The sequence below is a fragment of the Danio rerio genome, chromosome 21 (assembly GCF_049306965.1).
Source record: "Danio rerio strain Tuebingen ecotype United States chromosome 21, GRCz12tu, whole genome shotgun sequence".
Taxonomy (NCBI): Eukaryota; Metazoa; Chordata; class Actinopteri; order Cypriniformes; family Danionidae; genus Danio; species Danio rerio.
This window is the reverse complement of record NC_133196.1, coordinates 8,957,307-8,985,025: the sequence shown is the minus strand read 5'-3', so window position 1 is coordinate 8,985,025 and position 27,719 is coordinate 8,957,307. Positions and strand designations below refer to the sequence as shown.

Sequence of the window (27,719 nt, the reverse complement as noted above, 5' to 3'; positions counted from 1 at the left end):
TTAAAATGCTTTACACTTTTTAATGTCTTTACCCAACAAATGAACTTATAATAACAAACGAGACTTTAAACGTGAAGTGTTACCATTAAAAACGTCATCGATCACACAATATATACACATATCAAATATAAAACAGTCATAAAAGCATCACATTAAAACCACACAACTAAAAATCACAGTGAATGATGTGACGTTAAAAACACTGCTGCTGCTGTGCAGGCTTTGCAGATGTTAGTAAGGCAGATTTACCACATGAGCTGAGTCCACGCATGAAGATGAAGATGATGAAGGTTTGCTCAGAGCTGCTGGTTTTCCTCCAGTTTCTGGAAGACGGCGAGGCTGCGCAGCTGAGACTGAAGCTCTCCATCCTTCCAGACGATCAGCAGATGATCAGTGGAGCAGGTGACCAGAGCCTTCTGCTCAAAACTCACAAACATCTCAAACACAAAAACACACACACAGTTTTCATTAGATTAAGGTAAATTTGGTTTTTGAGTCTTTCCTGAATAATATAATTTCTGAAAAGTATATTCATTGTAAATTCCAAACAGTGAAATCATATTGGACATCAGTGTTCAAAACACTGACGGCATTCTGTCAGTAATAGTCAAGTTTGCTTTCATTTTCATGAGTGGATGAGTGGTAAATGTGCATGCATGACCATTTAGCCACACCTGTTATCACCTCTGTTAATTTTAGAACTGTGAAATACTTGAGGATGTAAAGTGCCACATTCTAAAGAGATAAAACATTAATAATCATCATCTGTCATCATCTTCTTGCTGGGGTTCCATAGTGGACTAGCACTCCACCCAGATAAAAAGAGTATTACAATCCCTTACACACTAACACAATGTAGTTGAAATGAAACAAACAACAAAGATGTGCTTTAACTGCAGACTGTTGTCTTTAATTTGAGGGTATTTACATCCAAATCAGGTGAACAGTGTAGGAATTACAGCAGTTTGCATTTGTGCCTCCCACTTGTTAAGGGTCCAAAAGTAATAAGACAATTGGGTGGGACGAGAAGAGTATGGAGAAGGAACGGAACTGCTCATGATCCTAAGCAGTGAAGCATAGTGGTTGTAGTGACATGGCGTGGTTGTATTTATGGATGATGTGACTGCTGACAGAAGCTGGATGAATTCTGAAGTGTTATATATTATCTGCTCAATATTCAGCCAAATACTTCAGAACTCATTAGACGGTGCTTTCCAGTCCAGATGGAGAATGACCCAAAGCATACAGCAGAAGCAACCAAGGAGTTTTTGAAGAGAAAGAAGTGGAATGTTATGCAATGGCCAAGTCAATCTCCTAACCTAAATCCGATTGAGCACTGAAGGGAAAGTTCCCCAAGAACAAACAGGAACTGAAGACAGCAGCTGTAGAGGCCTGGCAGAGCACCACCAGGAATGAAACCCAGCGTCTGGTGATGTCTAAACGTTCCAGACTTCAGTCTGTAATTGACTGCAAAGGATTTGCAACCAAGTATTAAAAACGTGAAAATTTAAATTATGATTATTATTCTGGCGAAGCAGTGGCACAGTAGGTAGTGCTGTCACCTCACAGCAAGAAGGTCGCTGGTTTGAGCCTCGGCTCAGTTGGCGTTTCTGAGTTTGCATGTTCTCTCTGCATTCGCGTGGGTTTGCTCCGGGTGCTCCGGTTTCCCCCACAGTCCAAAGACATGCGGTACAGGCAAGGCAAGGCAAACTTTATTTATAGAGCACAATTTAACAAAACCGTAGTTGATCCAAAGTGCTTTACAATAAAATAAACTAGACAATAAAACTAAAAATAACTGGTATTAAAATACAATGAAATATATTTAAAAGTAATACTAAAATATAAATAATAAAAAATAACATGCATGCATCAGTCAAAGGCAAGAGAGTAAAAATATGTCTTATACAGGTGAATTGGGTAGGCTAAATTGTCCGTAGTGTATGAGTGTGTGTATGAATGAGTGTGTGGATGGGTTGCGGCTGGAAGGGCATAAGCGGCGTAAAAACTTGCTGGATAAGTTGGCGGTTTATTCCGCTGTGGCGACCCCGGATTAATAAAGGGACTAAGCCAACAAGAAAATGAATGAATGAATGATTATTATTCTGTTCAATTACTTTTGGACCCTTAACAAGTGGGAGGCACATTTGCAAACTGCTATAATTCCTACGCTGTTCACCTGATTTGAATGAAAATACCCTCAAATTAAAGCTGAGAGTCTGCAGTTACAGCACATCTTTGTTTCATTTCACATGCATTGTGTTGGTGTATAAAGCCAAAAATGTTAGAATTGTGTAGCCCCTTTCACACATACAGACCTTTCCGGAAAATTACCGGCAATTTTCCGGAAAGGTTGTATGTGTGAACAGGCCCTTTTTGAAAATACCGGTAAATTCGTTCTGGCTATTTTCCGGAAAGAGAAGTTGTAACATTACCGGTAATTTGCCGGAATGCTGAGCTGTGTGAATGCAGAAGGAAGATTGCCGTAAAGACCGCGTCCACGTCTAGAACGTGCTGACGTGAAACACCTGCTTTAAATAAAAGCCTTTGAATATTTTCCACACACCTTTAACTGCTAGATGTTAGTCAGATAATGTTTCTATGTTCCTTCTTAATGCTAACTGTGTAAATAATCATCGATAAAATGTTTATGATAATCCGTTGTTTGTTTACCTTCAAGCTTTGCGTGTGCCCGCGAGCACCCATAGCGCCAGCACACACACATATCATGAACATCTCGACATGCGAAAGTGTTCCTCTATATGTTTTCATTGGAGTTGTACTCAATACTGATCCATCCGAAGAGTTTGTAATGCAGTCAAATGTTTACAAACACAAGCACAGCCGTTTAAAGCTCATTTCTGGTTAATGATGTCAGAATTTACCGGCATTTTGCGATGGATGTGTGAATGCTCTTTTCCGGAAAATTTCCGTAACGTCCTCGCCTGTGTGAACAGCGCTTTTTTGAATTTACCGGGAAAGTCGTTCCGGAAATTTTCCGGATATTTACCGGTATCACTGTGTGAAAGGGCCTATAATGTCCAAATATTTATGGACCTAACTGTATATATTTACAAAATACAGAAATCTACCAAATACTACACTGAACACTTATTTTTTTACCTAAACTTCTAATGAGGTATTGAATAAAAGAAACCAATGTTTTTACTCCTCGGTGTATTGTTTGGTTATTCCTTCAAGTGCAACAGAAGGAAGGTGTTGTGGTCCAGGGTCACATTTCTAAGACAGACAGGCCGAGCCCTTGGTTGGGACTTCCAGTAGTGTTTTTAACCCTGAACGTCAGAAGCGCAGGAAGAGAGAGGCTGAGCGGGTGGAGGACAGGAAAACATCTCTGAATGAGCTGCTCTTCTATTATTAGCTGTGTGTGTGTACAGTTGAAGAATGCTGGAGTTCCTGGAGCTGCTAAAGACCACTCTTCAATACAGCAGAGAAATGATCATGTGTTTGCCTTCAGCATATCACTGCGCCGTCATATGAATGCAGACACTTTGAGTTACACTATATATACAGCAGAAGTCAGAATTATCAGCCCTCCTGTGAATTTCTTTTTCAAATATTTCACAAATGATGTTTGATAGAGCAAGGAATTTTTCACAGTGATTCCTATATTATTTTTTTCTTCTAGAGAAAGTCCTATTTGTTATTTTTTCGGCTAGAATAAAAGTAGTTTTTAATTTTTTTTTTAAGTATTTTAAAATGTCATGAAACACCAAAACACAAAGTGTGAGATGTTTACAGACATATATATGTCCCATGTTGCTAAAAACACTATTTGGACATGTATATTTCATTTAAAAAAAAAATGAAAATGGATTGTTTTTGCGTTATTTTGAGCAAATTCGTTCTTTGGGTTTGAAAAGACATTTTGAAGCTGTGTCTTTTCGCATCTGCAAATGCTGAAATCCGGATTTACCACTCATCTTCTTTTAAAAAAAAGACACAACTCCAGTGGGTGTTTTTTGTTCTGTCTGTACAGTTTTGCTAAGTGTGTGATCAATGTTCTTTCTTTAATATTTATTTTATGTTTATCGTCAGCAGTACTCTTTCAGTGTTCAAAGACATACCTTAGTAAAACTGATTTAGTTACTATGTTTACAGTCCATTAATATCGCTACAACATTATGGACTGAAAGATCTGCTGTAAATGCTGCTCTCCCAATATAAACATGTAAACACCTTAATCAAACTATTAATGTCGTGTAAGATTTTCACTGCATTTTGTGACAAATTAGTCTATACGCAAACAGCTGTTTGACATTTTTTCTCTGCACCTACCAGGTGCATCCAAGTTACAGAGAAATATGGAGGGTATTTTTCTCCCATATGGCATGCGGTATCAAACATTCCATTAAAACAACACTCTTCCAGCAGTTCCTCCATTATCTCGTTCCTGAATGATAGTGCCAAACTGCAGTTAAAGTCGGCTAATTAAAAATGAAAGACCCAAAATCACATGAAACTGGAGGAAATGTGGATAGCGCGGTGACGCAATGACGTTAATCCAATTATGTGCTATAACATGTAAAACGGAATCGTGAAAGAAACATTCAAAAAGCAACTCATGTAAACACCCAAATCATATTATTGTTTTATTCAGATTAAGGCAAATAATTTAACTACTGATGTCCGCAGTCACTGTCTATCTCCCCTACGTCTGTGTTATTGTTGCCTCTGTGAAAATCAGCACATACACATATGGAAACTCCCTTTTCATGCAAACCCTTCCCTCTTTCGCCACTCAACACCTAAACAAAGCTGGACTCACCCACTTTCCTGACTTTTTTTTAAATTAGAGGTGTTAAAACACCCTGCGGAGACAGGGGGGGGGGAGGGGGGGGGGGTTTCATGGCCCTTAAAGGGCACCTAGGTTACCCCTTTTTTCAGATTTAATATAAGTCTTTTGCGTCTCTAGAATGTGTATATAAAGTTTCAGATAAAAATACCCATCAGATTTTTCATTATACCTTTTACAAGATGCTGTTTTATACTGATTTCCAGCAGGGGGTGGTTTTGTCGTACTGCGCCTTTAAGACGAGTCTTTCCCGCCTACTGTTTCTACATGCCTCCTCCCTCAGCTGCGTCAGACAACAGACAGACTTAAAGGAAGAAGGTCTCACGTAGCGTTTGTGAGATACTACACTAAGAACTAACCTTTACTAATCAGTATTGTGAAGTTGCATTGATGAGTCACACACAATATCGTTACAAAGTAAACGCGCGCGCGCACACACACACACACGCACGCACGCACGCACGCACACCGCAGATGACACACACACACACACACACACACACACAGGCAGGCAGGCAGGCAGACAGACAGACAGACAGACAGAGCGCGCTTAGCTTAGTTAAGGCTAACCTCAAGTACTGTGTGGATATCTGTTATGCTAATGTACAAAATAAACCTGATTTAACTTCCACAAACCGGGATTGAAGCGTCTTCTTTTATAATTGTTCTGACACGCGGCTGTGCTGATGAAGTAAAGCTGAAGTAAAACGCTGTAATTAATTACACACATACTCTGTTTTAAAACACTTTAAACATGTGAAACTCACTCTTAATCACATTTGATGATGATTGCTGATCCTAGCGAACAGAACAGACCTTTTATTCCCGGTTGCTTTGCGTATGTCTGTCTGGTCTCGTTGACATATACACGCGACTACCGGAACATGTTAATGCGCGCAGCTGTCAATCAATTCGGTGGGCGGGGGGATCGCACACCTACGTAATGGTGCGATCGATTTGAAAACAGCTCCAATTGGCCGACCCTTTTTTTGTAGTTAAATTGAAAAAAAAGGACTGGGTGTGTTCATATCCCCCCAGTATGACGGTCTATACACTATACCAACACACAGATCTGTCCAAACAGCTTGAAAAGTAGATTTTTTACCATAGGTGCCCTTTAAAGGTCAATATTATTTGCCCTCTACAGAACAAACCATCGTTATACAATGACCTAATAAACCTAGTTAAGCCTTTAAATGTCACTTTAAACTGAATATTAGTATCTTATCTAGTCAAGTATAATTTACTGTCATCATGGCAAAGATTTATTAATGAGTTATTAAAACTATTATGTTTAGAAATTTGTTGAAAAAATCTTCGTTAAACAGAAATTTACGATAAAATATGCAGGGAGGGCTAATAACTATGACCTGAAATGAAAATAACATTCTTCACCCCGTCACATACTTTAATTAAACTGCAGGTTAAAACCATGCAAGATCACTGACTTCTAACAAGAAAAAAATGATGGACCCTTTTCACAAGACTGTTATGACACGTTAAACAGTCATCAAAATATTAAATCCTTTAAGCTTTTAATATTTAGATTTTTTTTTAAGTATGAGCATTTATATGCATTTATGTATGTATCATCTTTGCATCAAATTACAAAAAACAACAAATAACCGCATATGCACCGTGTTTCTAAAGCAGCATTATTTAGGGCTGAGAGTAAAGTTGACGTAGTTCTCTCTTCTGACTGCCGTTATGAGTCTCACACTATTTCTTCCCCTTTTCTGAAAGTCTTAATAACACCTTTGTGGCATTTTTCTTTTATTACTTCAGAAAACAGGATTGTAAAATAAAACAGACTTCCACTGCTGAGAAACCCGGATATGTGAAAAGGGTCTATAAGTGAAAGCTTTCATCATAAAGCAGTTGCTGAAAACATGTCTGTAATCCACATGACTCTTATCATCATACCTGCACGGCTCCAGAGTGGCCAATCAGATCTCCGATGAGCTCCAATGAACGCAGATCTGGGACTTCTGGGAGTTTCTTGGCTGGGGGTCCTGCGTGCTTGCTGGACCTGCCGAAAGTGCCGAACATCCCGAAAAACCCTGACAGAGAAAGACTCAATTACTCACACACACCTTTAAAACACTGTGCAAGTTTACAAGCATCACACCAAGTGTAATACAGACTTTTTTGCACTCTTTTTGATTTATTTTTGTCAAACATATGTATCTTATTTTTTACAGTTATTTAAAATGTCATAAAATGCTTTTTATGCTTAACTTTATCGACACTTAAAGGAATAGTTCACCCCAAAATTACAAATCTGTCATCATTTACTCACGCTTTACTTTATGAGTTTGTTTCTTCTGTTGAACACAAGAGAAGATATTTAGAAGAATGTTGGAAACCTGTAACCATTGACTTCCATAGTATTTGTTTTTTTTTTTCTACTATGGAAGTCAATGGTTACAGGTTTTCGGCTTTCTTCAAGATATTTTCTTTTGTGCTCAGCAGAAGAAAGAAACTCATAAAGGCTTGGAAGCACTTACAAAGTTTTTTTTACTTACAAAGTAAAAAGTGAGTAGATTTAGATTCTTGGGTGAACTATCCTGTTACGTTTCACGTATGTTTTGTGGTGTTGTTTGTTTTGCCTTCTCTTCTCTCTCTCTCGTTGTGTATCCTGTCCTGTTTCAGGTGTGCAACCATTGGTCGAGTAGGCTGTCAATCACCATCGTCACTCAATCGGCGCGTCAATAAAGATTGGGTCCGCGCAGTATAAAAGCCGTGCGCTTGCACTGTTCTTGAGGAGCGCTTGGCTCACAGCCAGTCTCCTCACATTTGTCGGCCTGTTCACTTGTGTTTATTCGCTTAGTTTTATTGCGATGGCTGTGTTCTAGTTTTCTCTTTATTAAGGGATTGATCTTTTAGATAAACCTGTGCAGCTCAGTTTAATGTCTAGTGAGTAGTCGAATGATCTTCATGAGAATTAGACTATATGAGATCTTGTTTTGCTAACGGCTACCAGTGTGTATTTTACGAGAACTCTATTAATGCAGACTCACTGATTGTTCCGTTTCATCCATTTAATATTTTAACAACTTAAACGCGTAACAATCCCTTTAGCATTCCATGATGAAACAAAGACAGCTAATGCGAGTCTGCATAGCAATGCACAAAAACAGCAGGCAGAAAAAACGTGGACTTGTTATTATTTTTGGTTTGATGCATTGTGCTAAAAACACTAGTCAACCAATGAGATTGATGCTTTTATCCGGATGCCATGAGCTGCAGAAGTAACAGTAAAAGTCCACTTGGTGGCGCTCAAGCACAAAATGGTCTAGATTAGCACGCAGGAATCGCAAATCAAATAGGACTTCATTTTTATTTCCCTTCTTTTTTATAGCATAGAACTTTTTCCCACAAAAGTTTGACCGGCTGTAGGTGTGCTGTAGTGGAGGAGGTTAAACTTTATGCTAGTATCTACTGACTGGATTATTTTGCAGGATCTTTATTCTCCTACTCTTTCCTTCGGCTTAGTCTCTGATTTATCAGAGGTCGCCACAGTGGAATGAACCGCCAACTATTCCAGCATATGTTTTACGCAGCGGATGTAATGTGTATTTAAATAGCGCATTTATCGTGTATGGCCATACACCCAAAGCTCTTCACAATCATGAGGAGGGTCTCTCCACACCACCACCAGTGTGCAGCACCCACTTGGATGATGCGACTTGCAGCAAAAGGACAACGGCGCCAGTGCGCTCACCACACATCAGCTATTGGTAGAGTGAAGGGACAGTGGATGGGGATGATTGGGAGGCCATGATCGTAAGGGCTGATTGAGGGACTTTGGCCAGGACACCGGGGTTACGAGAAGTGCCATGGGATTTTAAACAACCACAGAGAGTCAGGACCTCGGTTTAACGTCTCATCCGAAAGGCCGCGCACACAGACAGTATAGTGTCCCCTTAGCTATACTGGGGCATTAGGACTCACACAGACTACAGGTTAAGCGCCCCCTTCTGGCCTCTCTAACACCACTTCCAACAGCAACCTAGCTTTCCCTTGTGGTCTCCCATCCAGGTACTGACCAGGCTCAGCCCTGCTTAGCTTCAGTGAGGAACCGGTCTTGGGCTGCAGGGTGATATGACTGTGGCTTAGCTGTTGGGGATGCACTTCCAGCCGCAATCCAGCACTGGGAAACACCCATACACTCTGACATTTACACACACACACTCAGAGACTATGGGGAATTTTTGTTTACCCATTTCCCCTATAGCGCATGTATTTGAATTGTGGGGGGAAACAGGAGCACTCGGAGGAAAACCTCTGCACTTTTTGTCCTTGAATTATTTCTGTAATTCGGGCTTGTGTGTTGCTATTGAATTCAATTTGTAATTTTTCTTTCTGGTTACCAGACATCCTGTACAGTACTGTACAATCTTTTGTTGTAATCTTTGCAAAATAAAATAAGTAAATAAAAAAGGTGGAAAAAGCTAACCCAGATTACACGTGGAATAATCGTGAGTTTGACTTCTGTGCGACAATCAAGTGTCAGAAGAGCAAAATTGCGCAGCGACACCTTGTGTACTGAGGTTTTTCAGTTTTTCATGAAATGCCATCTAACATGTGGAGTGATTTTGCACGGCTCCACTGCAGTGAAAATGGCTTGAAATGCCAAAAAAACATCTCGAAAAACGTTGGTGTGCACAAACCTTTACAGAAAACTTTCCCATTTTTGAATGAGTGTGCTTTCCTAAAAGCTGCAGGGCCAGACAGAATCTGCGGACATTTTTTGCTATAAAAAATTCTGCAGGTTTAAGCAGAAGTATTTTAAGAGAATAGGAACTGAATACTTTACACATAAAGTAAAACATTTATTTAGATCCATAATCCAACACAGACAGGATTGTACATAAACGATCTCATTATTTGCATATCATTCAATAATAATGCTGAAATTAATATTAAACTGCATCAATTTCTATTTGGACACTTAAATAAATACATAAATAACTGGAAAATTGGGCGGCATGGTGGCTCAGTGGTTAGTTGGCATTTCTGTGTGTAGTTTGCATGTTCTCCCCATGTTGGCTTGGGTTTCCTCCGGGTGCTCCCGTTTTCCCCACAGTCCAAACACATGCGCTATAGGTGAATTAAATAAGCTAATTTGGCTGTGGATTGTGTGTGAATGTGAGTGTTTATGGGTGTTTCCCAGTGCTGGGTTGCGGCTGGAAGGACATCCGCTGTGTAAAACATATGCCGGAATAGTTGGTGGTTCATTCCACTGTGGTGACCCCTGATAAATAAGGGACCAGATCAAAGGAAAATGAATAAATGAACATAGAAAATCTGGATAAATTTACACAATTAATTTACATGAATTGATTAGATTCAGTGTCTATATATATATATATATATATATATATATATATATATATATATATATATATATATATATATATATATATTTACACACATTTGCATAAGTAAATAAATAGATGAAATGATGGGCTGAAAACGCAAAGAAAGAGCAAAGAAAAAAACAGATGAGTGGAAGGTAGACATCAGAGGAGGCGTGCCCTGCTCACCTGAGGAGGCGGGCTCAGCAGGAAGGGGGAGGTCCTGTAATTCCCACATCCTCACGCTGCCGTCCTCAGAACACGACATCAGCCTGAAACAAACACACACACTTCTCAAAACCTCATTTGGACCAGTGCTGGTGTATAACACATGATAGGTAAAGCGAGGGTGGCAACAGGGTGGCGCGGTGGGTAGCACATTTGCCTCAAAGCAAGAAGGTCACTGGTTCGAGCCTCGGCTGGGTCAATTGGCATTCCCGTGTTAGTGTGGGTTTCCTCCGGGTGCTCCGGTTTCCCCCACAGTCCAAACACATGTGGTTCAGGTGAATTGGATATGCTAAAATTGACCGTAGTGTATATGAGTGTGTGTGTGTGTGTGTGAATGAGTGAGTGTGTGGGTATTTCTCGGTGATGGGTTGCGGCTGGAAGGGCATCCGCTGCGTAAAACACATGCCGGATAAGTTGGCGGTTCATTCTGCTGTGGCGACCCCAGATTAATAAAGGGACTAAGCCCCCTTCCCCCACAGTCCAAAGACATGCACTATTGAACTTATTGAAGAAGTGAAGAAGTGCGCTCATTTTTGTAACGTCTTTAAAAGAATGGAAGTAAATGAGACCGGAAGTCTCGAGCGAAAAAGATTCAAATGGCTGTGCCCACTTGTACGCAGAGACTAAGCTGAACAGGTGAATTGGATAAAATGAATTATCTGTAGCGTATGAATGTGTGTGAATGAGTGTGTATGGGCGCTTCCCAGTACTGGGTTACAACTGGAAGAGCATCTGCTGTATAAAACCTATGCTGGATAAGTTGACAGTTCATTATGCTGTGGCAAATGAATAATTAGCTCTTTTTGTTAAAAAAAAAAAAGGCTGAATTAAAATGAACGTGGGGCATCACGGTGGCGCAGCACAATCGCTTCACAGCAAGAAGGTTGCTGGTTCGAGTCTTGGCAGGGTCAGTTGGCGTTTCTGTGTGGAGTTTGCATGTTCTCCACGTGTTTCCTCCGGGTGCTCCGGTTTCCCCTACAAGTCCAAAGACATGCGCTATAGGTGAATTGGGTAAGCTAAATTGTCCATGGTGTATGTGTGTGAATGAGTGTGTATGGATGTTTCCCAGTAATGGGTTGCAGCTGAAAGGGCATCCGCTGCGTAAAACATATGCTGGATAAGTTGGCGGTTCATTCCGCTGTAGCGACCCCAGATTAATAAAGGGACTAAGAAAATGAAAAGAAAATTAATTTATATATATATATATATATATATATATATATATATATATATATATATATATATATATATATATATATATATATAAATTAATTCTCTTTATATATATATATATATATATATATATATATATATATATATATATATATATATATATATATATATATAGTTGAAGTCTAGATATTTTTCAAGTACAGCTTAAAGTGACATTTAAAGGCTTAACTAGGTTAATTAGGGTAACTATGCAGGTTAGGGTAATTAGGCAAGTTATAGCATAACTATGGTTTGTTTTGTAGACTATCAAAACATAATAAAGCTTAAAGGGGCTAATAATAATGACCTTAAATTGGTTTTAGAAAAATGTAAAAACTGCTTTTATTCTAGCCTAAATAAAACAAATAAGACAGAAGAAAAAATATTATCAGACATACTGTGAAAATTCCCTTGCTCTGTTAAACATCATTTGGGAAATTTAAAAAAAAGAAATAAAATCAAAGGGGCTAATAATTTTTGACTTCAACTGTATGTATATTTGTATGTATGTTTTTTTTATTGTTATTTATTTAGTAATTATTAGTAGTAATAGTTGCAGTAGTAGAATTTTATTACTATTAGGTATTTATTTCTGCATGTGTATATATTTTTATGCTCAGTCAGTATGGGGTGGGTGTTCTTTGGTTGGTATTTGGTTAATAATACAGTATGTATCACTTTTTCTTTTGAAACAATAAAATTATTTATAAAAATGTCAGAAAAGGTAGCTTAACAGTAACATAATGCATTGCTTTCCATAAAAAGTAACTAAGCAATACAACTAGTTACTTTTTTAAGAGGAGTAACTCAATATTGCATTGCACTACTTTAAAAACTATCTTTCCACAACACTGTTGACATATTTCTTCAAATATAAAAACGCTCATGCATGTTCATACCCGTCCGTCTGGATCATGGTGTGCAGGACGTTGGAGTCGTGGGCCATTTTTCTGTAGGCCACCACAGTCTTCGTCAGCACATTATAAACATACAGACCACTGCCCACCGCTGCCACTAAAAGCTGAGAGAGATTTGACCACGTAAGGAAACATACAGTGCCTATAGAAAATCCAATATTGCGTTGGTGAACATATTAAAGACTTTTGAAACGTTAAAAAAGGTTCAAACATTTGGCTGATAGAAAAAAGGCCTAATATTTTCTCTTGTAATGTATTATCACTGTGTGATTTCTCATTTACCTCTCCGTCTGAGCTCATGTGTTGAATGGACCTCTCGATTTGCTTCTGCTGAGTCACCTTGACCTCTGAATGGCCGTCTCCCTTTGACTCCTCCCACAATATGAGCTCATAACCCTGGATCGTCCAATCAACTGAATCCCAAATGATGAGCTCACCGATATGAGAGCCACTCGCAAACAAGCCATCTGAAACCAAGAACAGCCGACAACAATACACAATAACATCCAGAAATGAGCATTTTTACATATTTTGTGATTCTTGTTTTTATTTTTACCCCCCCCCCTCATTTATTTACGCTCCTTAATTTCATTATGAAAATTTTATGTCAGTAAAAATCACTTTGTTCAATTGTATTTTCAACATCAAAAGTAAACAGCAGAGATCCCATAATGCAATTCACAACTGTAAATAAACAGAAAACACTTGTGAATCACAAAATATGGAAACTTAATAAGCAGATATTTTTGTCAGTGTAGCTGCTGTAAGATATCCAAACATGAGTGTGGATACACAGGTCTGACCGTTGATGCTGATGAGAGAATGAATGGTGTCCTGATGGTCTGCTAGATGACGGATGGCCATCACTGCAACATCTGAGCCAGACACGTTCAACTTGAAGATCACTGAAACATCAGACAAACACAAATAAATGTTTAAAAAAGTATTTGTTTAAAGTGTTTATATGTGTATATATATACAATCGCCGGCCACTTTATTAGGCACACCTGTCCAACTGCTTGTTAACGCAAATTTCTAATCAGCCAATTACAGGGCAGCAACTCAATGCATTTAGCCATGTAGACATGGTCAAGACAGTCTGCTGCAGTTCGTACCAAGCATCAAAATGGGGGAAGAAAGGTGATTTAGGTGACTTTAAACGTGGCATGGTTGTTGGTGCCAGACGGGCTTATCTGAGTATTTCAGAAACTGATGATCTACAGTGATTTTCACACACAACCATCTTTAGGGTTTACAGAAAATGGTCCAAAAAAGAGAAAATATCCAGTGAGTGGCAGTTCTGTGGGTGCAAATGCTTTGTTGATGCCAGAGGTCAGAGGAGAATGGCCAGACTGGTTTGAGCTGATAGAAAGGCAACAGTAACTCAAATAAGCACTCGTTACAACCGAGGTATACAGAAGAGCATCTCTGAACACACAACACGTCCAACCTTGAGACGGATAGGCTACAGCAGCAGAAGACCACACCGGGTGCCACTCCTATCAGCTATGAACAGGAAACAGAGAATACAATTCACACAGGCTCACCAAAATTGGACAATAGAAGATTGAAGAAACATTCCCTCGTCTGATGAGTCTTGATTTCTGCTGCGACATTCAGATGGTGGGGTCAGAATTTGGCGTCAACATCATGAAAACATGGATCCATCCTGCCTTGCATTGACAGTTCAGGCTGGTGGTGGTGGTGTTATGGTGGTGGGGATATGTTCTTGGCACACGTTTGGCCCATTAGTACCAATTGAGCATTGTGTCAATGCTACATCATGTCAACTGACCACACTGTACCCATTTTCTAATGGCTACTTCCAGCAGGATAACACATTATGTCATGAAGCGTGAATCTCAGACTGGTTTTTTTGAACATGACAATGAGTTCACTTTACTCAAATGGCCTCATCAGTCACCAGAACTCAATCCAAGAGAGCACCTTTGGGATGTGGTGGAATGAGAGACTCGCATCATGCATGTGCAGCCGACAAATCTGCAGCAACTGCGTGATGCTATCATGTCAATATGAAGCAAAATCTCTGAGGAATATTTCCAGTACCTTGTTGAATCTATGCCACAAATGATTAAGGCAGTTCTGATGGCAAAAGGGGGTCAAACCTGGTACTAGTAAGATGTACCTAATAAAATGGCCACTGAGTACACACTTGTGTACACACACACACATTTGTTTTTTTGAAAAGTGGGCACATTACATAGGCTTCCATTGTTTTTATACTGTACAAACTGTTTTGTGTATTGCCCTAATCCCACCCTAAAACAAGACAATAAACTTTGCTTGACTAGAAAAATGCTTCAAGATTTAAGATATTTTAGATTGTGGATTAGAAACAAGACAAAAATATCTAAGTATTTATGAAAAAATCTTTGCGGTGTATGTATTTATGCATGTATGTACAGTATGTGTGTCTGTGTTACCAATCTCTTTATCCATGGCAGCTGCGATGAAGTTCTTCGGTAGCTCCACCATTGCAGAAATTCCTTCCAAATAAATTGACAAAATAAAATACATTACATTATCAGTAAAGATATCAGATACTAGATACAAGTTATTAAAAACTGTAATAACATTTCACAATATTACTGTTTTCACTGTATTTTCACCAAATAAATTCATGCTTGGTGAGCTTCAGAAACCTTCTTATTATAGTTAGAAAATTACTTTGCCAATTTAGTTTAATGAACATAAAAGGCAACAGCAGATTTAAGTTGCACTTTAAGGAACTCCATACTGATGTGTGTATTTGTTTCTGTGTGTTTTGGATTGTGTACCTGTGTCACTGTGATGAACTGTTTTACACTGCAGCTCAAAGTCTTGGTTCCAAACACACAGTTCATTTCCTCCTGAGAGCCACATGTCCAGTAGATTCAACACCAGCAAACACTGAAACACACACACACACATCAGTCTAAACACACTCTAAAAGAGGAACAGACACACACCCCAAACCATCGGCACAATGAAACAGGAACACAACACACACCTTTACAGAGGACTGCAGATCTGATATATTCTGCACTCGGTTTCCTGAATCTGGATCCCACAACTGCTGCTGAGTTAAGGAGGTAAACAGTAACACAAAACACAAACACCTTTGATCAGATGTTTGTTCAGGATACACTGAGTGTTCGATCTGAAGAGGCCGTGATGAGAGCTGTGTGTGTGTTTCCTCCTCTGATGAAGGTGTATGATGTCATCGCTGTGATCTGCTGTGTGTGGCCGCGCAACTCCAACAAACAATCACCAGTCTGAAACACACAAAATAAAAGGCTAAAAAAGGCTGAGAAAACAACAACAGCTAAAACATATTCTTAATCACGACCCGGCCCTGGCCCAAAAGATAGTGGCAGGAAATATCAGCCCAGCCCAGCCCGGTCAGGTCAGGTTGGGTCAAGTCTAGGCTCAGGCAGAGAATCTAAACTCTAACATATTCTTATCAAAAACAAATTAAAGTGTTTATATTTAAAGATGTATGCAAGTTTGACACCCAGTGGTTGAACTAGGTATTGCACTCCTGAATGAAAACACATTTTCACTCGACCCCTTTATCAGACAGCCTTTCTGACTGAATGAATGAAATATGCGGTTTTCTATCAAGGCAACTTGGGGTGCGTGGGCAGGTTAAAAGAACCAAAACAAAGACAGCCGTTCCGACACAGAAAACACATTTTCAGCACTGTTTTTCAGATAAACAAGAATGTTCACCTAGCATGTTTCTTAAATATCTGCAAACATAGGGTATTTTTATGCTTTACAGGAGTCAAAAACGTACATACAGCACCTTTAATACACACAAAACTGTGTTTCCACACTAAAAAAATCTCCTAAAAATAGTCATCAAAGTAATATTAAATATAATTGCTAATACTATTTATTATTCTGTTTGTGCTAAAACACTATTAGTCTGGACCAGGCTGACTTCTGACCCACTTTAAGTACCATGTCATTAAAGGTGCAGTATGTAAATTTGACACCCAGTGGCTGAACTAGATATTGCATTCCTGGACCAAAACAAACGCAAGCACAAGTTGCCAGAAAAGTGACCGACAGCGAGACTGTCGAGCCTAAAGGCTGATTTAAATCGTGTTCTAAATAAAAGCAAAGGCATACGATATAAGGAATATTTTCCATATTAAAAGAAGTTTTTGTTCTAACAAACACCTGAAATTAATATTTTAGAAACAGCGACTCTTTCTCACAGGTGAACAACAGGATAGACTGATCACCTCAGGTACATACTTTATTCAGTGTTAAATGCTAATAATGTGAGTTTGAATGCCATTTTACATGACATTTATTGCCATAATACTGAAAGCAGCAGCAGATGGTTTTCCTCAGATCATGACGACAAAATAAGCCGTGTGAAGCAGAATTTAGAACTCTGAAATAATGCAAACCAACACATATCAGAGATTCAGCATCTACATTTAATAGTGTTTAAGAGGTTTAATAAGTATCAATTAAAATTTAAACCTTACCATCTCGTGAGTGGGTGCATATTCTGTGCTTCTGAATGGCTGTATTTAAATTTCTTTCGTGTTTCGTCTGGTGCAAACAGCCAAATTGCTTATTACTGCAAATCTCATAATGTAGCGTATTGGTAGGACACGGGGTTACAGTGTAACCTATTCACCTAATGTTTACGCTCGTAATATTTTTATTATTTGCTAATTAAAAACCTCATGTGGAACTCTGAATCTGCCTCTCATTTCTGAGTCTGCTACTGTACACCATAGATCGCATTTTGGTCACTGACACATGTTTTGGGAGTCTTTCTGAATGAATGAAATGCACTGTTTTCTACCAAGGCAACCCGGGGTGCTGAAATATAATTGGCTAAAGTGGCAGTGGGCGGGTTAAAGAGGCAAAAACAAAGACAGACGTTCCGTTTTTTCAGACAAAGAATAATGTTTCCTTGCCATGTTTCTTAAATATCTGCAAACATATTGTGGTATGTTTATGCTTTAGAAGAGTCAAAAACGTACATACAGCACCTTTAATACACACAGAACTGTGCTTTCACAATCAAAAGTGTGCCATAAAAACAATAAAAGTAATATTAAATATAGTTCCTAACACTATCTATTATATTATTTGTGCTTAAACCCTACCAGGTTGACCTATTTCAAGTACCATGTCATTAACATGTGATTAGAATATTCATAAACTTTATTCTGCTCACCTCAACATTCCAAATCAGCACGAGGCCGTCATCGCCTGCAGACGCAAACCTGCCGTCACAAACACACTAAATCACACAGAAGAAGCCTGAGGCATTAAATATGAAGCACGCACTCTGACAGCTGGAGTTTAACGTGACGCTCGGGTCACCTTTGACCTCCGGAGCTCAGAAATGAATCATGTGCAGGAAGAACAGCAGAATGAAAGTGTGATAAAGGGATGAAATACAGGATGTTTGAAAGGGATGGAAGAAGAGAAACAGGACTCTGGACTCTAAAAGCAATCAGTGATTTTCTGCACAGTGAGCTCAGCTCAAACTCTCCTACTGCACTGAGATCATCACGAGCAGCCAACCAGAACACACACTCACACACAGTCTCTCTCTCTGTCACACACACACACACACACACACACACACACACACACACACACACACACACACACACACACACACACACACACACACACACACACACACACACACACACACACACACACACACACACACACACACACACACACACACACACACACACACACACACACACACACACACACACACACACACACACACACATGTTTGTTTTTGTGAAAAGTGGGTACCTTACATAGGCTTTCATTGTTTTTATACTGTACAAACTGTTTAGTGTATTGCCCTAACCCCACCCTACCCCTAAACCCAACCATCACACACACACGCACATACTCTTATACACAGACACATTCTTAAAAACACACAGAAAGTGAAGTATGCAAAATATATACACATCACACACACACACACTGTAAAAATACAAATATGTTTACAATACAAACACATGCAAAATACACAAGCAGTCATATAGACATATATTATACACACACAAACACATCACATAATACACACATCACTTACACAAATATTAAAACACACATTCACATGCACACACACTGTCAAACATACACACACATACACATTTTAATACACACACATTACACATCCATAGACACACATACGCACACACAAATATAAACACACTTTATACACACACACTTTGTCAAACACACACACACTAGACATACATGCAAACACACGAACACATGTGCACGTACACACATGCACAAACAGAAATGAACGCACATTCACACAAGTTAATACACACGCGCACGCACGCTTACACATGCACACATACTGTATGCACAAACAAATATAAACACACACACACGCACGCACGTACGCGCACACACGCACACGCACACACACACACACACACACACACACAGTCAAATACACACACAAACATTAACACACACAAACATTTGCCCAAACAGATATAAGCACATACACACACGTTGTCAAATACACACACATATACATTTCACACATTTGAAAGTAACACACACACATATATTACACATATATGTGCTCACACGGATAGATATAAACACACACACACACACACACACATATTATATATATATATATATATATATATATATATATATATATATATATATATATATATATATATATATATATATATATATATATATATATATATATATATATATATATAAGCACAGACAGATATAAACATACATATATACACACACACCACACAATTTAATACACACACACACAGATATAAACACATATACACAATATACACACACTCATTGTAAAATACGCACACATACAAATTTCACACAATTTAATACACCCACATTAGACACACACACACACACACACACACACACACACACATATTAATTTAAATACGACACACTAGTCGGCTGTCATGATGTTTTGGTAGAGGAGTGATCAAAACTGGCCCAAGCAAGTATATCTTAACCATAACACGCACACATACACAGACGAAAATAAATCCCTCTACTCTTTAATGTGTGTTTGTACAGACATGAGTTTTTCAGAAGCATCCATGCCGTCTCTGTTCATGCGGATGAGTGAGGTAAAGCTGCTTTATACTCGCACATTCACAGTTTCTCCTTAACAATGTTATTTCAGAGAAGAATTCTTTGTTAATTCATACATTTTCCTTCAGCTTAGTCCCTTTATTTTTCAGGAGTCGCCAAAGCAGAACGAACCAAAAACTTATTCAGCACGTTTTACACAGGGGATGCAACCCAGCTGCAACTCATCACTGGGAAACATCCATACACTCCCATTCACACACATACACTACGGACAATTTAGCTTTAACAATCCAACTATAGGGGCGATGCAGTGGCGCAGTAGGTAGTGCTGTTGCCTCAGAGCAAGAAGTTTGCTGGTTCAAGCCTCGGCTGGGTCAGTTGGCATTTCTGTGCGGAGTTTGCATGTTCTCCCCGTGTTGGCTCTGGTTTCCCCCACAGTCCAAAGACATGCGTAATTGGATAAGCTAATATTATCCATAGTGTATGAGTGTGAATGAGTGTGTATGGATGTTTCCCAGAGATGGGTTGCAGCTGGAAGGGCATCCGCTGGGTGAAACATATGCTGGATAAGTTGGCGGTTCATTCCGCTGTGGCGACCCCAGATTAATAAAGGGAACATGCTAAAAAGAAAATGAATGAATTAATCCACCTATAGCTCATGTGTTTGGACTGTGGGGGAAACCGGAGCATCCAGAGGAAACCCACGCGAACACAGGGAGAACATGCAAACTCCACACAGAAATCCAACTGGCTCAGCCGGGACTCGAACCAGCGACCTTCTCTTTGCAAATTCTAAATAGTTAAAACATATTGGTAGCCAATGACTGTCAAAGTAAAACACTTTTCACAGTCAGTTAAATAGTGCTAATGTTGTTTTGAAGTCACACTTGCATGCGATTTCAGACCAAATATTCAAAGTAGCATGGGTAAAAATATAGAGAGTGTGTCACATGTGACCAATGTGCGAATATAAAACCAACTTTACCTCAATATGCGGACGAGTCCAGATCAGATGGACACTATCAAGAGAGCACACACACACACTCACACACACACACCCTCCAGCTGTGATGATTAAGCTCTTGTCACGCTCTGTAAGTCTGCTTTTGGAGAGGATCTGGCTCGGTCGGAGCTGTCAATCACTGGTCAGAGGAGAAGAGGATTGCTTACCTTAAGTCATCAATCTGCACCAGAAATCGAACAATGTCAAAGTGTCCTTTCAGCACCTGCATCTCCGTGAAGCAGTTTTTGGGCTGTTCCTCCCCAATGAACAGCGCCGCGCTCTTCTGCCCACGGAGGGAATATAATAGACAAACGAATCATTGCTTCAATCTAGCTCCGAATGTGCTGAAATGACTGCTGTTTGCTGGACTGCGTCGGCCTGTCTCTCTGATACATGTACTCCAAGATTCGTCTTTAAGACAACTGGACACTCAAACTCGTTTCTCGTCTGCTGCTTATTGGTAAATAATGGCAGTAAAATGGATGCGGGTCATGCTACAAAACTCTGGAGTTTCGGGAAGTTGGAGAATGCATGGCTCAAACGTATGGCTGATAGCAGCTTTTCTGTAGAATAATAGGTTCCTTCATTTTCCTTCAGATTAGTCCCTTATTTTTTAGGGGTCGCCACAGCGGAATGAACCGCCAACTATTGTGGCATATGTTTTACATAGTGGACTCCCTTCCAGTCACAACCCAGTACTGGGAAACACTCATACACACTTTCACAGACCAATTTTGTTAAACCAATTTATTTATAGCGCATGTCTTGACTGTGGGAAAACCAGAGCACCCGGAGGAAACCCACGTCAACACAAGGAGAACATGCAAACTCCACACAGAAATACCAGAATTATAAGCTTTTATCTGAAATTGTTAATAAAAATATTCAGCTATTTATTTATTTTAAAGCCTGTGCTTTTTTCTGTTTATAAAAATGCCTTTTTATTGGTTGTGTTTAGTTTAAGGTTGATTTGTTAACTAAAGCTAGACTGTAAAAAGCCATTAGTTATTTTTAAAAAAAGTGAGCAAAGCTGTTGGCCTTAAAATTAAGTATCTAAACTGTGCATAATTATAAAAATTAAGTTAAAGGTGCAGTATGTAAGTTTGAGACCCAGTGGTTGAACAAGATAATCCTGGATTAAAACAAGCGCATGTTGCCAGATTGAGGAGCGACAGGAGAGAGTTCGACCATTCAGCCTAAAGCCGAATTGTGTTCTAACTAAAAGCAGCAGCATGTGATAGAGGGAATATTTTCCATATTAAAAGAAGTTTTTGTCTTAACCAATGCCTGCAATTTAGATTTTAGAAACGTCTATTTCTCACAGGTGAACAACTGGATAGACTGATCACCTCAGGTGCTTTATTCAGTGTTAAATGCTAATAATGTGAGTTTGAATGCCATTTTACATGACACTTATTGTCATAACACTGAAAACAGCAGCAGATAGTTCACCTCAGACCTTGACAATAAAATAAACAGTATGAAACTGAATTTTAGAACTGTGAAATAATACACACCAACACATATCAGAGATTCAGCATCTACATTTAATAGTGTTTAAGAGGTTTAATAAGTATCAATTAAATTTTAAACCTTACTATTTTGTGAGTGAGTGCATATTCTGTGCTTCTGAATGGCTGTATTTAAATTTCTGTTGCGTTTCGTCTGGTGCAAACAGCCCAAATTGCTTATCACCACAAATCTTGTCACGCAGAGTGTTGTGAGGACACTGGGTTAAAATATAACCTGCTCAACAAATGTTTATGCTTGTAATATTTGAGAGTTTAGAGAGCCTTTCTGAATGAATGAATGAATGAATGAATGAATGAAATGTACTGTTTTCCAACAAGGCAACCCGGGGTGCTGAAATATAATTGGCTAAACTATCATTGGGTGGGTTAAAGGGACCAAAACAAAGACAGACGTTCCAGCACGTAACTCATATTTTCATAGCGGAATATCTGACTTCAGCATTATTTTTCAGACAAACAAGAAGGTTTCCTTGGCCTGTTTCTTATATATCTGCAAATATATTATGGTATCTTTAAGCTTTGGAAGAGTTAAAAACGTTCATACAGCACCTTTAAATCAATTTAACAGTTCCAAGATACAACAAATTTACTCACTTTTTTAAGTTAAGTAAATTATCGCTGTTACAGTATACTGAAATATATTATCACTTGTTACATAACAAAATGAATTATCATTAATGTTTTGCTCAAATAAATATGAAAAATAAATATATTCTAGCTAGCTGCCATAAGCCACATTCCTGATTTTCATTTAGTTTAAAATTTAAATATTTTTTTAAATAATTATAAACTATACAGAAAGAACATATTTTATTAAATTAAATTTACCATAAACAAAATATAACATTACAAAAACTTTTATTAAAATTATACACACAACTGAAAATGTATATTTTAAATTTTATAAAAATTTATATATTTATCAATAACAAAATAAACTGCAACTGAAATTTCAATATCCACTTTTTTTGCTTTACTTGTTCAAACTACTACCCTTAAAATGAGCTGAATCTAAACAATTCTTGAGTTTTTTTTTACACTACTTAATTGTTTATGATCAACCCATTTAAATTTGTAAAATCAAGTTACCTTAATCGATTTGTGTTTAGAAAACTTGAAGGAATTTTTACAGTGCATTTAAATTTATATTTCTAGTTTTAATGAAGAAATTTGATATAAAAAATTTAAAATAAAACATATATAATAAAATAATAATAAAACATATTTTGTTATTAATAAATGTGTATTTTAGATCATTTAAAACAATTCTGTTGTATAGTGTTTGTTATATTGCATTTTTAATGTATAGTAAATGATATATAATTATATATATATATATATATATATATATATATATATATATATATATATATATATATATATATATATATATATATCTTATGTTTAATAAATGCAATATTAACAAAATTATTAGATATTTATTCATAATTCATTACATAAAGATAAATAAATAAATAAATAAATAAATAAATAAATAAATAAATAAATAAATAAATAAACAAACAAACAGTCAGTCCTCTGGCCTGCCAGTTTTGAAATTAAATGATAGGGTACAGTATAATTTGAGAAAATATTTTCTGTTATATCCCATAATGTTTCATATGATCTATGTTTTTAAAATAAAGACAGCAGTTTGATACACTATAATGACCCATATGAGCTCCAGCTTTGGTTTACAGTGGTTTTACTCACCTCCACTGCTCCCTGCGCCTCTCGACCGCCCAGAATCCATCGCAGCATGTTGGTATTTTAAAAAGGCAGCAGATTTACATGCAAATCAACAGCAAGATAAATCAGTGTATCTGCATGTTGCAAAACCGGTGCCTTCTGCTGATGTTCCAGTTTAGGAGCCTTTATTAAAACTCTATATCAGTCTCGTCAGTTGAATATCTATATTTACATCTGTGACACATCGAAACATTGTAGCGCGGTTTGACTGACAGGACGCGTCACGCGCGCGTCTGATACAATGTATCAGTTTAGAGCCGGCGTTCTAAATTCCATCCAAAACGCTACAAAGTTATCAGCAGAATGACTTCCGCTTTAGGGAAGCCTTAATATAAAATCATCTTTTATCACTCGGGGTGTTTTATCAGACAAATTTGACAGCGTTTGACATTTCAGCTGCTGACTACAAACAATCCGCGAGCTCATGTGACCAGCTACGGAAGCTGCAAGAGGACACTCATGACCAACAGTGTTTTCGAAGTGAATAACAAAACAAAAATAAAGGTTCAACAGTTAATGTATTCACTCTGGGCAGTCAATAATACATTTATTACAGTTATAATATTTTTAAAAAAGAGAGTCTCCATAAGCTGCAGGTTGCAAAAAATGACTGTATGAATATTCTTCCGCAAAAAAACATAGATGATGTAGTGCAAGTGAATTATTCTGTGAGGTAAGAGGTCGATCATGTTTTGCTTTGATGAGAAATTTGATCTATAAGTTTATCTGTCGATTGGAGAATTCTCAGAATAGCATTTTAATGTTGTTGATAAACTCTAGGCTTACTTAGGTGCGTCATCAGTCACCTTTGATGAAATACTGGCATAACTCATTCATTTTCATAAAATATTCATTCATTTTATTTCGGCTTAGTACCTTTATTCATTAGGGGTCATCACAGCTGAATGAACCGCCAACTTGTTCAGCAAATGTTTTACACAGCGGATGCCCTTACAGCTACAACCTAGTACTGCGAAATATACACACACTCATAAAACACTACAGTCAATTTACTTCATCCAATTCACCTATAGGCTATAGCACGTCTTTGGACTGGGGGAAACCAGAGAAACCAGTCCAGAGAAACCTCTTGCTGTGAGGTGACAGTGCTAACCACTGGGCCACCTTGTTGCCCCTATGTCGACATAGCTGTTTTTTATGTATATTGTGTGCTTTGAATTGTTTTGTCTGTCTTTTGTACTATTGGACCTTGTGTCTGGAATAATATTACAGTATTTGTTTATCTTCTTAATGTTAGATAATGAGATTTAAGTTGTTCATTGTTAGTTCATGTTACTCACAGTGATTTTACTCATGCATTAGTAAATGCTGAACGATGATTAATAAATGCAGTACATTGTTGATAATACTCAGTTAAATACATAGGCCTAACTACATTAAGGTTTGGACCATAATTATAAGGCCTTTCCAAAAAATCTTTCTATATATATATATATAGAAAGATGAAAGATTTTTTGGAAACCAAGTCTGACATATTTATACACATTTGAAGTTTAATTAAATTAATAAAATGAAAGATTAATAAAATTATTAGCCCCCTTTGAAGTTTTTTTCTTTTTTAAAATATTTTTAACAGAGCAAGGAAATTTTCACAGTATGTCTGACAATATTTTTTCTTCTGGAGAAAGTCTTTTTTTTTATTTCGGCTTGAATAAAAGCAGTTTTAAAATTTAAAAAAACATTTTAAGGTCAAAAATTATTACCCTCCTTAAGCTATATATTTTTTTCAATAGTCTACAAAACAAACTATCGATATACAATGACTTGCCCTAACCTGCCTAGTTAACCTAATTAACCTAGTTAAGCCTTTAAATGTCACTTTAAGCTGTATAGAAGTGTTTTGAAAAATATCTAGTAAAATATTATTTACTGTCATCATGGCAAAGATAAAATAAATCAGTTATTAGAAATGAGTTATTAAAATAATTAGGTTGAGAAATGTGTTGACAAAAACCTCTCCGTTAAACAGTAATTGGGGGAAAATATAAACAGGGGAGACTAATAATTCTGACTTCAAATGTATATATATATATATATATATATATATATATATATATATATATATATATATATATATATATATATATATATATATATATATATATATATATAATTTATTATTTATTTATTGATTATTATTTCATATGATTATACAAGCAGATTATTTTTCTTAGTTTCTTATTTGTATTATTATATTTATAATGATAAAAAGTATAATTATTAATAAAATAATTAATAAAAAATATAACAATAATTATTTTTTGTATTAATATTATCATCGTGATTATTATTACTATTATTAGACATTGTTTTGGCTTGTTATCATGAAGCAATGACCTTTTTATGTTGTTTTTTTTAATTTCTTAGTATTTTGGTCCATTATAAATATATATATATATATATATATATATATATATATATATATATATATATATATATATATATATATATATATATACACACACACACACACACACACACACACACATAAACTAATCCGTGTCACCAAATGATTTATTTATTTTATTTAGTTTTTTGCATAAATATCCTTTTAACTACCTGCTCTACCAAATGGTTGACCATATTTTGACTGTGTCAAATGATGACTGTTAAAGTAGATAATGGTTTACACACAGCATTGCTAGTTTACAAAAAATTAAACAAACATAATCCTGTTGCACTACTATGATGTTGGTTTTATTGTAAAAAATAATAATAATAATAATAATAATAATAATAAAAAGGAAAACATGTTAAATGAGAATCTGAAATATTTTATGACATACTTCAAAAAATAAAGATGATTTGTTATTCAAAAATGTTTTATTTTGATTTTATTTTTTTAAATAAATTGGTCTTACACTTCATATTTTCAGATTTTTCATTTCGGTACTTTTACCATTAACCAACATATTAACCATTGTGTTAACTAGCAACATTAGGAGTTAAGAAATGCTGTCCAAAATGTTTTTCTTGGTGGGGCAGTTAAAGGGACATACCAAAACAAACCATAATCTGTAACACTATGTATTTTTATAAAAATAAATCTGTAAGCACATTTTGTAGCTTATATGCCTAACGATGTTATTTTAAATTCAATTATATTATTATTTATATAAATATCATTTTGTTTGATTGTATTGTTTGTAATTGTATCACGTTACCACCAGATGGCAGTATGCACCAATTGAAAAACCCAACTGAGGCCCTGAACAGAGGCTCAACACGAGTTTCTCCACAGCTTCATGGATTAACTTCAGTATATTCAATCCCAAATGTCTGTGATCTGCTCCAGAATGTATTATTCACACATATAAAGGCAACAGTGTGGCGTTTGGCTACAGTATGGTCTATAATGAACAATCAAGTAAACAGATTAAAGGATTACTTTGAGGCTTTTCTCTTTGCCTTCATTGTCCCTCAGGTCTTCAAGAGTGAGAGTGATGGTCTCTGTGTGTAAACTGAGTAATTATTGGAGGATTACCATCACCTCACCTTACAGAGATGCGGCCCTTCTCACAATCCCACAGGGCCCTTGTGACCCTCACACACACACACACACACACACACACAGAGATGATGGCGTGTGTTCTCAGATAGAGACGAGTGTGTGAGCGAGTGTGACCTTCATGCTGAGCTCTAGCGTTGATTTCTGATTTAGTGTCAATCCGCTGCGCTTGTCATGCCAGGCGAGGTGCTTTCCACAAGGTAATAGAAAAACTCAAGGGCAGAGAGAGAGAAAGAGAGAGAGAGATAGGGAGG

General features: G+C 37.2%; 1 protein-coding gene across 3 annotated transcripts; it reads right to left on the bottom strand.

The window, feature by feature from the left end:
* wdr41 (WD repeat domain 41) lies at positions 1-24,364 on the bottom strand. Of its 3 annotated transcripts, none has more exons than XR_012396583.1 (13): positions 23,901-24,364; positions 20,823-20,938; positions 17,740-17,788; positions 15,677-15,805; positions 15,541-15,603; positions 15,329-15,440; positions 14,975-15,037; positions 13,334-13,435; positions 12,813-12,997; positions 12,513-12,634; positions 10,363-10,445; positions 2,253-6,873; positions 1-893 (listed from the first exon to the last, which is right to left on the bottom strand). XR_012396583.1 is itself a non-coding variant. In NM_001030261.2 (13 exon segments), coding segments are annotated over 13 exon segments (1,350 nt in total). In that variant the 5' UTR covers positions 23,949-24,364; the 3' UTR covers positions 1-296.
* Between the last annotated feature and the right edge of the window lie 3,355 nt (positions 24,365-27,719).

Bases quoted from the DNA above. Each gene is read 5' to 3' on its own strand.
- wdr41 (XM_021468895.2), bottom strand. From the start codon at position 15,754: ATGACATCATACACCTTCATCAGAGGAGGAAACACACACACAGCTCTC. The intron at 13,436-14,974 runs GTAACACAGACA...CTGATGTTTCAG, and splicing joins TGCCATGGATAAAGAGATTG to TGATCTTCAAGTTGAACGTG. The intron at 6,874-10,362 runs GTGAGCAGGGCA...TTTCTCTGTCAG, and splicing joins TGCTGAGCCCGCCTCCTCAG to GGTTTTTCGGGATGTTCGGC.